The 14,232-nt window shown below is 37.7% G+C and overlaps 1 protein-coding gene across 5 annotated transcripts in view; it reads right to left on the bottom strand.

Annotated features, from left to right (window-relative positions):
- Positions 1–14,232, bottom strand: part of IPO11 (importin 11) — a 220,575-nt gene that overhangs the window by 64,949 nt on the left and 141,394 nt on the right. For all 5 annotated transcript variants that reach the window (XM_063664841.1, XM_054488214.2, XM_063664844.1 and 2 more), the window contains one exon: positions 10,222–10,343. In XM_063664841.1, the coding sequence (XP_063520911.1) occupies positions 10,222–10,343 (122 nt within the window). The remainder of the gene's footprint in view (positions 1–10,221; positions 10,344–14,232) is intronic.

Below are 14,232 nucleotides of genomic sequence, written 5' to 3'. Positions count from 1 at the left end.
TACCTACTGAATAAGCTGGTATCATCACACAGTTGGTCAAATTGACTTAATAGTAGAAACAATGATTTACTGAGTGGTCACATTCATTAAGCATTTTAGAAGGCATCATATATACATTCTCCAATTTATCATAATAAGCCCTAGGTGCTAGCTGTTATCACTGCTTCCATTTGAAATACGAGAAAACTGAGAACGACAGAAAACTGGTCCAACGTCACACAAACAGTAGGCAGAACAGGCATCTGAAGATAAATCTAGCTTCCCTTTCCATTATAATGAAAATTTTTCTCTCTGGTATTCTGGATAGAATAAAAGCAGAAACTCAAGGAAAAGAATCTCCAAAAAATAAAATAAAATAAACAAAAAAGATGTTCCTCGAGCTATGAAGGAACCACTTGTGACATACACATGCATCATCTACATGAGTAAAACTAGAAAGCACACAAGACTCATCATTTTACTCCTCTGAGTACTTTTTCTAGTGTTATCCTTGTTGGAGCTAGTTATTCTGTGTACAATTACTTTTCTATATCACGTCAACTACTTTGAGGCTCTGGACCCAATACCTCACTCTCACTGAGAAACATCTCTTATTCTCATTGTAAAGCAGTCTGAGGCCCTGAAACATCAAAATAATCTCATTTGATCACAGTTTAGTTTTTCTTTGGTGATATGTTTAAAAGAAGCTTCTCACAGAATGCTCAGTGATTAGCTAAGCGCACTCAGTGTCTATAATATGACTGTTACATAAGAAAACAGTTTGCCAGAAGCCTTTATCTAATTTGCAGACAAGGCACTGTTCCTAGATACGAGGAAAGCATTGAGAATGTAGTCTCAAATTAACAAGCATTCAGAAACTTTCCTAAGTAGTCAGGACAGAAGATGGAAGACACAAATTGTTCTAAGATGCCAGAGTGCAATGAACAATCATCTATCCTAAAGGTGAAGTACAATGTGTCCTCAGTGCACAGCATGGTGACCTACCACATAATAGCACCTTTAAAACACTGCTATTGTATTAGTGTCATAAGGTTGATATCAGAAGAGGAAGAGGTGAGCATTTTAGTTCTAATGTATGTTTCAAGGGTAAAGTAAATTTGTATTAAAAATGAAAACCAAAACAGACTATTTCCATTCAAATCCTAACATAGGAAGATAGAAACACCTCAAAATACTTCAAAAAGTGTGGCACTTTTTTGGGGGGAGTGGAGAGGGGAATATCTGGTTTTCAAAGAACTTTCAGAAGCTTAAAAAAAAGTTTTACAAATGATTATAACCCTTCAGTGAAAAATCAGCAAGCCAAGGAATTAATCATTTACCTTCTTTTTCAATGAAATTGCTTTGTATACAGATGAAAGGAGTGAGCATTCAACTGTAATATCAACTGTTCTAACACCTGTCTACACCCCCCAGCTTCCGCTAGATTAAAGCTAACAAAATTCAGCTTATAATTATTAGCCAATTCAAAATAGGTATCTTACTCAAATTATGCTGGAAAACCAGTCCCCAAACTCACAAGAGCCAAAAGATACATATGCATAGCTAATACAAAAAAAAAAAAAAAAAAATTAAAAGCTGCATCAAAGGGTTTTTTTCCCAGTTCAACTGAAATAATCAGAACCAATAATTACTACAAATTGCATTAGATTATATACAAAGAAGGAAAACATATATAATGTAAAGATTACTTTGATCTTCTAAAGATATATAGCCCCTTTGTAAACCATATACTCAAAGAGTGGTAAGGGAACAGAATTTCAACATCTGAAGTCCTGAAACTTCACAGTAATCTTATTCATGTCTCTATTTTCCTCGCATAACAATGCAAGAAAGGGCATTAGTCATCATTCAATATACCCCCATGAAGACTGTTTCTTTTACAGTCAACTCTGGCAAAATAAAAATTGTAAAGAACCTTCCCCTTGTTAGTTCACTGCCCCTTTCCACAAATTACTATATAATCAGATAATAGAAACTAGGTTAGAAATCAGCTCAGGCTGTATTTTGAGTAAAAACATCAACAATGAGAGCAACTACTCAGAGAAGAGGCAGAGCAATACGGCAAAACAGAACCCTCCAATGACCAATTCCTTGCATTCCTCCACTGGAACACCAATTTGCAGAATAATCTGTAGAATTATCCCAACAAGAAAATACCTTCACAAGAGCTAAAGAAACCAGGTGAGAGATCATAGTACCTGGTTTTAGCATAGAACAAGAAAGGGCACATTGAAAGGGGAAGAAAGAACAGTCTCTCATTGCCTATACCACTCCTATCCCAACTCCAGGCAGTAAAGGGCAGAGAGAGAAGCTGTGTGCTTGGGGGAGAGAGAGAAGACAGTATGCAGACAGCTTTGCCTTGGAAGCTACTACCAGCACCCACCTCCCCTCCCCGCCCCACCCACAATAAATCACAGTACTGGGTCCAACTCCAAACAGTAAAGCACAAAGAGAAACTCCTTCCATATGAGGGAAGAGAAAAGTAAGCAAAGGCCTTTGCCTGGGAACCCTAGGAATTCTCAAGTCCCTCAGGCTGGTGAACAGCACACCTGGCCTTAGGGGCACTCTCTAAGTGCTGAAATGGCTGCAGTATCCACAGGCTTAGGGAAGTGAACAGTCAGTCCCTTTTGAATTCCTGAAGACCCTCTGAAGAAGGACAGGTACAAACAAGGCCAGGCTGTGAAGACAGAAAAAATATCTAATTCTTTAAAGCTCAGACACTGACATACCTCTACAAGCATCAAGAACATTCAGCTAAATATGATCTCATTTCATATTTATCAGACTAAATAATGCATCAGTGATCTATCCTGGAAAGATGGAGATGTGCAACCTTTCAAAGAATTCAAAATAGCTTTTTTGAGGAAGCTCAACAAATTTCAAGAAAACACAGAAAATCAATTCAGAAACTTATCAAAAACTTTAACAAAGATACTGAATTTTTTTTTTTTTTGGAGACAGAGTCTTGCTCTGTCGCCCAGGTTGGAGTGCAGTAGCACAATCTTGGCCCACTGCAACCTCTGCCTCCTGGGTTCAAGTAAGTCTCCAGCCTCAGCCTCCCGAGTAGCTGGGATTACAGGTGTGTACCACCGCACCCTGCTAATTTTTTGTATTTTTATTTTTAAAAAATCAAACGGAAATACTGGAGTTGAAAAATACAATGGACAAACTGAAAAATGCATTAGAGGGTCTCAACAGCAAAACTGATCAAGCAGAAGAAAAAAATCAGTAAGGTAGAAGACAGAATATTTGAAAATACAGTCAGCCTGGGTGTGGTGGCTCACATCTGTAATCCTAGCACTTTGGGAGGCTGAGGTGGGCGGACAGCTTGAGCTCAAGGGTCTAACCAGACTGGGCAACATGGCAAAACCCCATCTCTACAAAAAATACAAAAATTAGCCAGGTGTGGTGGTATGCACCTGTAGTCCCAGCTAACTGGGAGACTGAGGTAGGAGGATCGCCTGATTCGCTTGATCCCAGGAGGTTGAGGCTGCAGTGAGCCATGATTGTGCCACTGCACTTCAGCCTGGGCAACACAGCAAGACCCTGTCTCAATCAATCAATCAATCAATCAATCAAAAGAGAAAAATAAAGAAAACACAATCAAAGGAGGAGAAAAATTGAAAAGAAATGAATAAGGCTTATGAGATCTATGGGACAGCATCAAAAGACCAAATGTAGCCAGGTGTGGTGGCTCAAGCCTGTAATCCCAGCACTTTGGGAGGCGGAGGTGGGTGGATCACCTTAAGTCAGGAGTTTGAGACCAGCCTGACCAACATGGCTAAACCCTGTCTCTACTGAAAATACAAAATTAGCTGGGTGTGGTGGTGCATCCCTGTAATCCCAGCTACTCGGGAGGCTGAGGCAGAAGAATTGCTGGAACCCAGGCGGCGGAAGTTGCAGTGGGCCGAGATCGTTCCATTGCACTGCAGCCTGGGCAACAAGAGTGAAGCTCCATCTTAAAAAAAAAAAAGCAAATGTTAAGAGTCACTGACCTTCAAGAGGGAGAAAAAAAAGGGTAGAAATAGTAAAAATAATAATAATAATAATAATAGAAAATTTTCCAAATCCAGAGAAAGATATAAATATTCAGGGAAAAGAGAGTCAAAGACCACCAAGGAGATTCAACCCACATAAGATGATTCCAAGACATATATATAATAATCTAATTCTCAACGGTCACAAAGAGTGGATCCTAAAAGCAGCAATAAAACCAGTAACATATAAAGGGGCTCCAACACATCTGGCAGCAGACTTTTCAGTGAAAATCTTCCAGGCCAGGAGGGATGACATATTCAAAGCGCTGAAGGAAAGAAAGGGCAACCAAGAATACTATAACCAGCAAAAATATACTTCAAACATGAAGGAGAGAGAGACACTTTCTCAGACAGACAAAAGCTGAGGGAATTCATCACCACAGGCCTGTCTTACAAAAACTGCTGAAAGGAATTCATCAATCTTAAAGAAAACGATGGCAAAATGTAACAAGAAAACATCTGGATGGATAAAATTCCCTGGCAAAGGTTAACTACACAGCTGGGTATGGTGGTCCATGCCTGTAGTCCCAGCTACTCAGGAGGCTGAGGTGGGAGGATCACTTGAGCCCAGGAGATCAAGGCCTGCCTGGACAATAGAAGCTAAACTCTGCCACTAAAAAAAAAAAAAATTCTTTTTAAACTACACAGACAAAAATTCAAAATAATACTCTAATTGTGGTGACTATATCACTCATATCTTTATGAATTACAAAGACAAATCTTTTTTTTTTTTTTTTTTGAGACAGAGTCTTACTGTGTCACCCAGGCTGGAGTGCAGTGGTACGATTTTGGCTCACTGCAAACTCTGTCTCCTGGATTCAAGTGATTCTTAAGCCTCAGCCTCCAGAGTAGCTAGGATTATAGGCATGCACCACCATGCCCAGTTAGTTTTCTGTATTGTTTTTTTAGTAGAAATGGGGTTTTGCCATGTTGCCCAGGCTGGTCTCGAACTCCTGGCTGTAAGTGATCTGCCTGCCTCGGCCTCCCAAAGTGCTGAGATTACAGGCATGAGCCACTGTGCCTAGCCAAAACAAAACTACTAATAAGAAAAATAACATTTATGCACCCAACAAACATATGAAAAAAAAACTCAACATCACTGATCATTAGAGAAATGCAAATCAGAACCACAATGAGATACCATCTCGTGCCAGTCAGAATGGCGATAATTAAAAAGTCAAGAAACAGTAGATGCTGGCGAGGCTGAGGATAAATAGGAATGCTTTTACACTGCTGGTGAGAATGCAAATTGGTTCAACGATTGTGGAAGACAGTGTGGCAATTCCTCAAGGATCTAGAACCAGAAATACCACTTGATCCAGCAATCTCATTACTGGGTATACACCAAAAGGAATACAAATCATTCTACTATAAAGACACATGCACACATTTGTTTCTTGCAGCACTATTTACAATAGCAAAAACATGGAACCAACCCAAATGCCCATCAATGATAGACTGGATAAAGAAAATGTGGCACATATACACCATGGAATACTATGCAGCCATAAAAAGGAATGAGATCATGTCCTTTGCAGGGACATGGATGAAGCTAAGAGCCATCATCCTCAGCAATTAACGCAGGAACAGAAAACCAAGCACTGCATGCTCTCACTCATAAGTGGGAGTTGAACAATGAGAACACATGGACACAAGGAGGAGAGCAACACACACCAGGGCCAGTTGGGGGGGGGTGGGGGGTGAGGGGAGGTTGAGCATTAGGACAAATAACTAATGCATGTGGAGCTTAAAGCCTAGATGATGGGCTGAAACCTACACATTCTGTACTTGTATCCTGGAACTTTAAGAAAAAAGAAAAATAACCACAACAATTTGCTAAGAAATGGCAATATAAAAAGATGTAAACTGAGACATCAAAAAATCAAAATGTGGGGGAATGATGTGAAGAGTGCTTGGTGTTAGTTTCTTTCTTTTCTTCATAATCAAAATTAAAGTTGTCATCAGTTTTGTTTTATTTTGTTTTTCTTGAGACAGAGTCTCACTCTGTTGCCCAGGCTGGAGTGCAGTGGCGCAATACTGGCTAACTGCAACCTCTGCCTCCCGGGTTCAAGCAATTCTCCTGCCTCAGCCTCCTGAGTAGCTGGAATTACAAGCATGTGCCACCACACCTAGTTAATCTTTGTATTTTTAGTAGAGATGAGATTTCACCATGTTGGCCCAGGCTGGTCTCAAAGTCCTGACCTCAAGTGATCTGCCTGCCTCGGCCTCCAAAAGTGCTGGGATTACAGGTGTGAGCCCACTGTGCCTGGCCTGAATTTGGTTATTTCTTTAGGTCCATTTTCTTAATACAAAACTTACTATGTATTTCAGATGCAAAAATATATCTTCCCCATTCAAATCATCTTTTAGAATTAGGTACTGCATTAAATGGATGAGAAAAAGAGGGGGATGAAATAAGGACAGCTAATTCCATCTATGTAGACAGTTTGACCTTACATATGTAAACTCAATCTTAATCCTGACAACAACCTCATTAGAAAGATACTATTAGTACCCCCATTTTAAGAACAAGGAAACAGGCACATGGGAGTTAAGTAATTTGACCATGGACATTAGCAAGTGACTGGTGGCCCTGGGATTTGAGTGTGGTCCTAAAGTCTGTAGTCTTCACCAAATTTCTAAGCCAAAAGTAGTGGATTAGAGTAAAAGAGTTTAACCATTTCCCAAACGGTCATTCTTTAGAGTCATGGTTCTAAACTGGGGGCAATTTGTCCCCAGGGATATCTAATGGCAATGTCTGATGATATTTTCAATTGTCGTGAGTTGAGGGGGTGGGAGGAAGGGGAGAGTGCTACTGACATCCGGTAGGTAGTGGCCAAGGATGATGCTAAACATCCTACAATGCACAGGACACCCTCCCACAAAAAATAATCATCTGGACCCAAATGCCATCATAATAAAAGGAGGAAAAAATGACATTTCCCAATTTAGCCTGACTTTTAAAATCATCAACATCATACTTTAGACATACCTTATTTTGGGAAAAGGAAATGGTATGCTGTAAAATCTAAAAGAAACGCAAGAATAGGAAATTACTAGTACGTAGAAAAATAAGAAATCATCATTGAGGATGCATAAGAGGAAAAATATCCCCTAACTCCAACAACTATGCAGTTAACTAGAAGAAAGGTTACAAATAGGAAACAATAAAACTGCTGACGTGAATATCAGCACGTTCCACTACAGTATGTGACTATAAATCTTCCTAAGTCACAAGCCAATTACTATGTGCCAAATTTCTACTGCAATAAAGGCATTTTTTTTTTCAGATTGTTACAGGTTGATACAGATTTTCTATATCAATGTTTCATCACTAGTCTATTAAGGATATTATGAAGTTAAATCATTATTCTTTAAAATTCTACTACCACATTATTCAAGACTTTCTCAGTACCCTTAAAAATGACATGACTTTGCTAATGCCCATTAGATTTGTATTTCATCTTAAAAACAAAAATTATATCTGATCTTCCATCACAAGGCTACCACCTCACAACTTTTAAATTTAAAATTCCAGTGTTTAAGAGAATTTCAAGTCTTAATAAAGTCCTATCCCTCAATTTATGTAAGTTGACTTAAGTCCCAGTCTAAGTATTAATTTTTCTTATAGATGCCAAATATAGATTGAGCATCCCTAATCCAAAAATCTGAAAGGCCCAAATCTGAGATTTTTTTGAGTGCCAGAATACTGCTACAAGTGGAAAATTTCATACAAATACTTTGTTTCATATACAAAATTATTTAAAATATTGCATAAAATTATCTTCAGACTATATGAGGTGTATATGAAATATAAATAAATTTCACATTTAGACTTGAGTCCCATCCCCAAAATATCTTGTTATATATATGCAAATATTTCAAAATCCCAAAAATCCAAAATCTGTAAGAAACATTTTAGATAAAGGATACTCAACCTATATTAAATTTCCACAACTTACATGTCAAAAACTGTTTTGAACAACCACACACTTACATAATATCATACATTGAAGCAAACAGTATTCTCATTAAAAATGTAAAACACATTTTTCTGATACAATTAGGTATCTTTCTAAACTTAACCTCCACCATTTCTAGCTTTCTTTCAATAATCTCAGTACTTTATCTTGGAGAAAATTCTAACATGTCTTATTAACTCATTTTTTTCCATTCATTAATTTATCTAACAAACAGAGTGCTGACTACCACCAAGGACCACGTTCTTTAACCATTTCAATATTAAAAACTGAAGTCACTTTTTTCCCAATGAGAGAAAGAAACACCAATGAGTTAAAATGTAGGTAACTTAAATTTGGCTTTCAAAAATAAATAAGATGCCACACCATTTCATAGTGAAGAAATCTTTTCATCTTGTGCGTGTCCACCTGGGGAGCAATATCACCTGGTGGTTAAAAGAGGCATTCCTAGTGTTAAGCAGCCCAGGTTCAAATTGGCTTATGCCATGCCAAATGCTACATCTCTTACCTTAGAAATGTTACTTAACATTTTTAAGTAATGTTTGCTCTTTGAGAAGGGATAATCATGTCTATACCTCATCGGGCTGTTTTAAGAATTCAATTACCAACATAAAGCACTTAGGAAAGTATATGGCATTTGGTAAGTATTATCTATTGTTATGATATTGAGAAAAAATAATTACGTATGTCCTTCATACAAATTACCATAGTAGAAGTAAATAATACAAAAAGAACAAATAAGGACTTCTAAAACTGGACTTACGTCACTAATTTATCACTAGGATGTGTATGCTCTAAAAATTCCCTAAGACAGGGTTCCACAACCCCTGGGCCATGGACTGGTACCAGCCCATGGTCTATTAGGAACCAAGCTGCATAGCAGGAAGTGAGCAGAGGGCAAGCAAGCATTACTGCCTGAGCTCCGCCTCCTGTCTGATCAGTGGCGGCATTAGATTCTCATAGGAGTGGTAACACTATTGTGAACGATGCATGCAAGGGATGTAGGCTGCACACTGCTTGTGAGAATCTAATGCCTGATGATTTGAGGTGGAATAGCTTCATCCCAAAAACATCCCCTTCGCCTCCCCCAGTTCATGGAAAAATTTTCTTCCACAAAACAGTTCCCTGGTGCCAAAAAGGCTGGGAACCGCTGTCCTAAGACATAAAGATCAAATGTAGTATCATTATTCTTTTAACACAACATCAAGCCCTGAGACCTGCTTTTAAGCCTTTAGAATTAAAAGTACAAAAAAATAGGCGCCCAGCATAATGGCTTTGGTACAGAAGGGCAGCAAAAAGGGCTGTTATGCCATCAACAAGGTGGTGACCTGAGAATATACCAACATTCATAAGCGCATCCATGAAGTGGGTTTCAAGAAATGTGCTGACCATGCACTAAAAGAAATTCCAAAATTTTGCTATGAAAAAGAAGAGGGCTCCAGGTGAGTGCACTGATATGAAGCTTAATAAAGCTGACTAAGCCAAAAGTATACGCAATGTCCCATACCGCATCCATGTGCAGTTGTCCAGAAAATGTAATGAGGAAGATTCACCAATCAAGCTCTATGTTTTTTATATACCTGCCACCCCTTTAAAAAATCTACACAGCGTGAATGAGAACTCGGTACTGACTGTCAAAGTTTATTTTTAAAAGTATTTCATGCCGAACTCCACAAAATGAAATTAAAACAAACATATTCTTCTTTAAATGACCAAACCAAAGCATTTTGTATTTGCTTTATGGGAGTGAGAAGTTTTAGAAGAAAAAAACAACTTGCAAACTTCCTTAGAAATAATCCAAAATAAAAAGAAAACAAAACTAGTAATACTGTTGAATTAACACACTTTATAACATACTTTATGAAGTGCTATTGATTTTGAAATGTTAGATATTTAATGTATCTACGTAAACAGAGGACTGAAGATTAGTCTAATAAAACATAGTTATAAAATATGGAAATTCAGAAAGGATGAAATAAATTTGTAAAATGAATACAACCAAAATAAACTAGAGCCCCCACAATCCAAGAGTACCTATCCTACTCACTGCTTTCTTGATCCAGACCAATTATCAGCTAACAAAATTCACATCCATATATATAAAAGTACCACTGCCCAGCAACACACAGCAATACTGATGGCCAAAAATAGTGTTTACATTTTGATGCTTGAAAGAAACAAATTTTAAGAAAACATTTCCTCACCTATTATCAGATGGCAGAAGAGAGAGCAAAGCCAAAGCTGAAAGTTTTCTTCTTTCAGGCTGGGTAATGTTGTCCATTCGATCAACCCACATTTCAATCATATTTCCCAAAAGCTGGTCCATCTGAAACAAGAGGAGGAGGCATCTCAAAATACCTAAAATATGTTTTACTTGTGGGTAAATACTTTTAAAGGTTAAAGCCTCATAAGTCATGGTTAAAATTCAATTATAGTAAACCACAGAACTGGAATACCTGAACTGGGGGTAAGTCATGAGCTGGAAATGGATAATTTGAGCAAAACCAGAAACTGACTCTAATTAATCCTGACAGCTAAGCAGACTTATTCAAAACATGTATGTAGCCCATGAGTGATTTTAGTAATATCATTTAATAAATCACCGCCAATCTGGTACAATAAAAAAACATGCATTTTTCAAAACTGTCAGCTTGTACTTAGATTATAGTTTATTCAACTGGATGATTACTGTTCACTGTTCTCTAATTTGCTGGACTAATTTGCGGCTACCCTCAGAGGAGAGGACAAGTTGCAACCTCAAACTGCAGAGTTTCAAAGGAAAACAAATGAATTATTTCCTAAGACATTTGCATGCTACACTAAAAATGATGCTAAAACAAATCAACATAATACAGAATGTGATGGCTAATTTTATGTATAAACTCTCCTAGGCTAAGGTGCTCAGTTGTTTGGTCAAACACTAGGCTAGATGTTGCTGTGACAGTATTACGTAGACGTGATTAACATTTACAATGAGTTGACGCTAAATAAAGGAGAATGCCCTAGATAATGTGAGTGGGCTTCATCCAATTCACTGAAAACCCTAGAAGCAAAAACAGTATGCCCAGGAAAGAAGAAATTTTGCCTCAAGACTGTAACAGAAATCCTGTCTGAGTTTCCAGCCTGCTATACAAAATTCAGACTTACCAGCCCCGACAATTATGTATGCCAATTCTTTAATCTGACTGTGGAGACAAAAATGACTCCATCTTGAATGCTAATCCAGTATGATGGCTTCTGATTAGCCCTAGTCCTGGGAAGGCCTCCTGATTTCTGCTTTATTTACTGTCCCTAGTGTAAGGACAAAGCAATCTTGACTTTACTGCACTAATTATGGTCTATGCTGCATATGGCATTCTTGCATGTTCTGGAAGGGTACCTTTAATTGTCTTGCCAAGAGCACATACACCAATTCTCTATAAAATATAATAAACCTGAGGGTCTGGGAAAAGTAGCAGTGTGAATATCTAACCTGTCTTGCTGCCCCTTGAACAGATTAAGAGTTGTTTTTCTCTCGGTTTTTTTTTGTTTTTGAGATGGAGTTTCAGTCTTGTTGCCCAGGCTGAAGTGCAATGGCGCGATCTCAGTTAACTGCAACCTCTGCCTCCCAGATTCAAGCAATTCTCCTGCCTGAGCCTCCCAAGTAGCTAGGATTACAAGCATGTGCTACCACACCTGGCTAATTTTGTATTTTTAGTAGAGACAGGGTTTCACCATATTGGCCAGGCTGGTATCAAACTCCGGACCTAAGGTGATCCACCCGCCTCGGCCTCCCAAAGTGCTGGGATTACAGGCGTGAGCCACCGCGCCCAGCCATGAGGAATTACTTCTTATGGATGAGGAAAAAACAAAAACAAAAACAAAAAAAACAAAGAGTGGTTTCTCAAGATGGAATCTATTCCTGGTGAAGATGCTGTGAACACTGCTAAAATAACAACAAATGATTTAGAATATTACATAAACTTAATAAAACAGCAGCAGAATCTGAGAGGATTGACTCCAATTGTGACAGAAATTCTACTGAGGACCAAATAGTCCGTCGTCATCATTAAAAAAAATGAAGTTTCAGTGATTTTGTTATCACTACCAAAACAACCTACTGTTCATTATCCTTTGCCTGCAACTTGCTTCAATCCTCTTTTATTTTTCCTTTTCTGGCTCTCTGAGGACCATTTAGTCTTCAGTAGAATTTCTGTCACAACTGGAGTCAATCCTCTCATTCGTGAAGGGAAGAGTCAATTGATGCAGCAAACTTCATTTGTCTTATTTTAAGAAACTGCCACAGGCACCCACACCTACAGCAACCACCACCCTGATCAGCCAGCAGCCTTCACTATCAAGGCAAGACCATCTACCAGCAAAAACATTATTCACTGAAGGCTGAGATCGCTAGAATTTTCTAGCAATAAATTATTTTTAATTAAGGTACAAACATTATTACTTTAGACATAATACCATTGTGCACTATTAATATACTACAGTATAGTGTAATTATAACTACAGTATAGTGTAATTATAACTACAGTATAGTGTAATTATAACTAGTGTAATTTGCACTGGAAAGCCAAAAAATGTATATGACTTTTGTTATGAAGATACTCACTTTATTGTGGTAGTCTGGAACCAAACCCACAATATCAAGTATGCCTATACAAGTTTTCTAAGAGGTTGGAAACAAATCTACAATGCAATAATACTCTCATATTAATATTAATTTTCTGTTTTTATTAAATATTTTTTTCCTTAAAATATTCTATTAAAACTACACAGTAAATGGTATTGAAAAAATGCCAATAATATTTTTGTTCATTTTGATAGTTAAAAACTGTGTTTTTTATTCAAACACAACTGTCTACTGTCAATTCACGATGGTACTTTACTTTTTTCCCTGACTGTTGCAAAAATTATTCACTTTTTGCCAGTGGAACTTTAATAGAAAATAACTGACATTCTGATAAAATATAATTTAGACCCTTCAACTCTTAATGATATAATTCTTAAGCATCTTTGCACCCAAACTTTATATTACTAGCAATAGTAAGCCACTATATTTTTGTTGAAATAGTAAAAGTTTCTTTATTCCAGGAATAAATACTAATTTTAGTTTGCATTGAATCCTATATTTACAGCAGTTATTGAAGACTTCTAAACTTGTTAAATATACCAGATGATGTTCTAAACTAGTTTATTATTGATAGTTTATTACTGATTAAAATATCTTCACTGTACTCCTGCAGATTCAAAACGTGTGTTTACAATACTTACAAGGAATGCTCAATTTTTTACAGTAAAATTTATACTGTTCATTATAACACTTATTAAAGTCATTTTTTACCCTTGTTTGCTAATTTGCAGGATTTATGTCAATATTTTAACAACTGGTATGACCACACTGACACCTATCAGCTGAGTATCAGTTCTGGGCTGCAGAATTTATAATTAATTTAACAAGGATTCAGAGCACACTTTTAAAACCACAGCACGTTGAGCCTTGGTATAAAGTTCTAGGTGGCTTACTATAATTCTAGCTCAACAAATGAAAAAACAGACAAAAAAAGTAAAAGGCTGAGTGAAAGACTGAAAAGTAAAAGCCTGAGGAGAGAAGGCAGAGAAGAGAGGGCTGAGAGTTCTTTTCAGCCATAGTTGGGGTATGGACAGTGCAGCAAACATACGAACCAGTCAAACCTCATCAGTGTAACATGACAGATATCAAACCAGCTGTCCAATCCAGAAGACCAAATGTCTAATCCAGAATAAGAACACAGCATTCTGGAAAGGAATGTATTCTAGGTACCAGCACAATGAAGTGTCGATATAAAAGCAATATAGAATTGGGAAGAAAAAGAGGGAAAAATAGGCACTGTAAGATCTGGATTAGCCCACTAGCCTATAGATGGAGGAATAACGGTATTTCCCTTACATGTCTATACCTGATTTCCTGTCAAAACAAATGATATGTCAATGGGAAGTGAGAGACCAGGGGTATATTTTAAGTTCCTAAGCAAGAAAGAGCTCATGCCAGGCATGGTGGCCCACGCCTGGAATCCCAGCACTTTGGGAGGCCAAGGTGGGTGGATCACCTGAAGTCGGGAGTTCAAGACCAGCCTGACCAACATGGAGAAACCCTGTCTCTACTAAAAACACAAAATTAGCCAGGCATGGTGGCGTGCACCTATAATCCCAGCTACTTGAGAGGCTGAGGCAGGAGAATCACT

This window comes from Pongo pygmaeus, chromosome 4 (genome assembly GCF_028885625.2).
Source record: "Pongo pygmaeus isolate AG05252 chromosome 4, NHGRI_mPonPyg2-v2.0_pri, whole genome shotgun sequence".
Taxonomy (NCBI): domain Eukaryota; kingdom Metazoa; phylum Chordata; class Mammalia; order Primates; family Hominidae; genus Pongo; species Pongo pygmaeus.
This window is presented reverse-complemented; position numbering and strand designations above follow the sequence as displayed.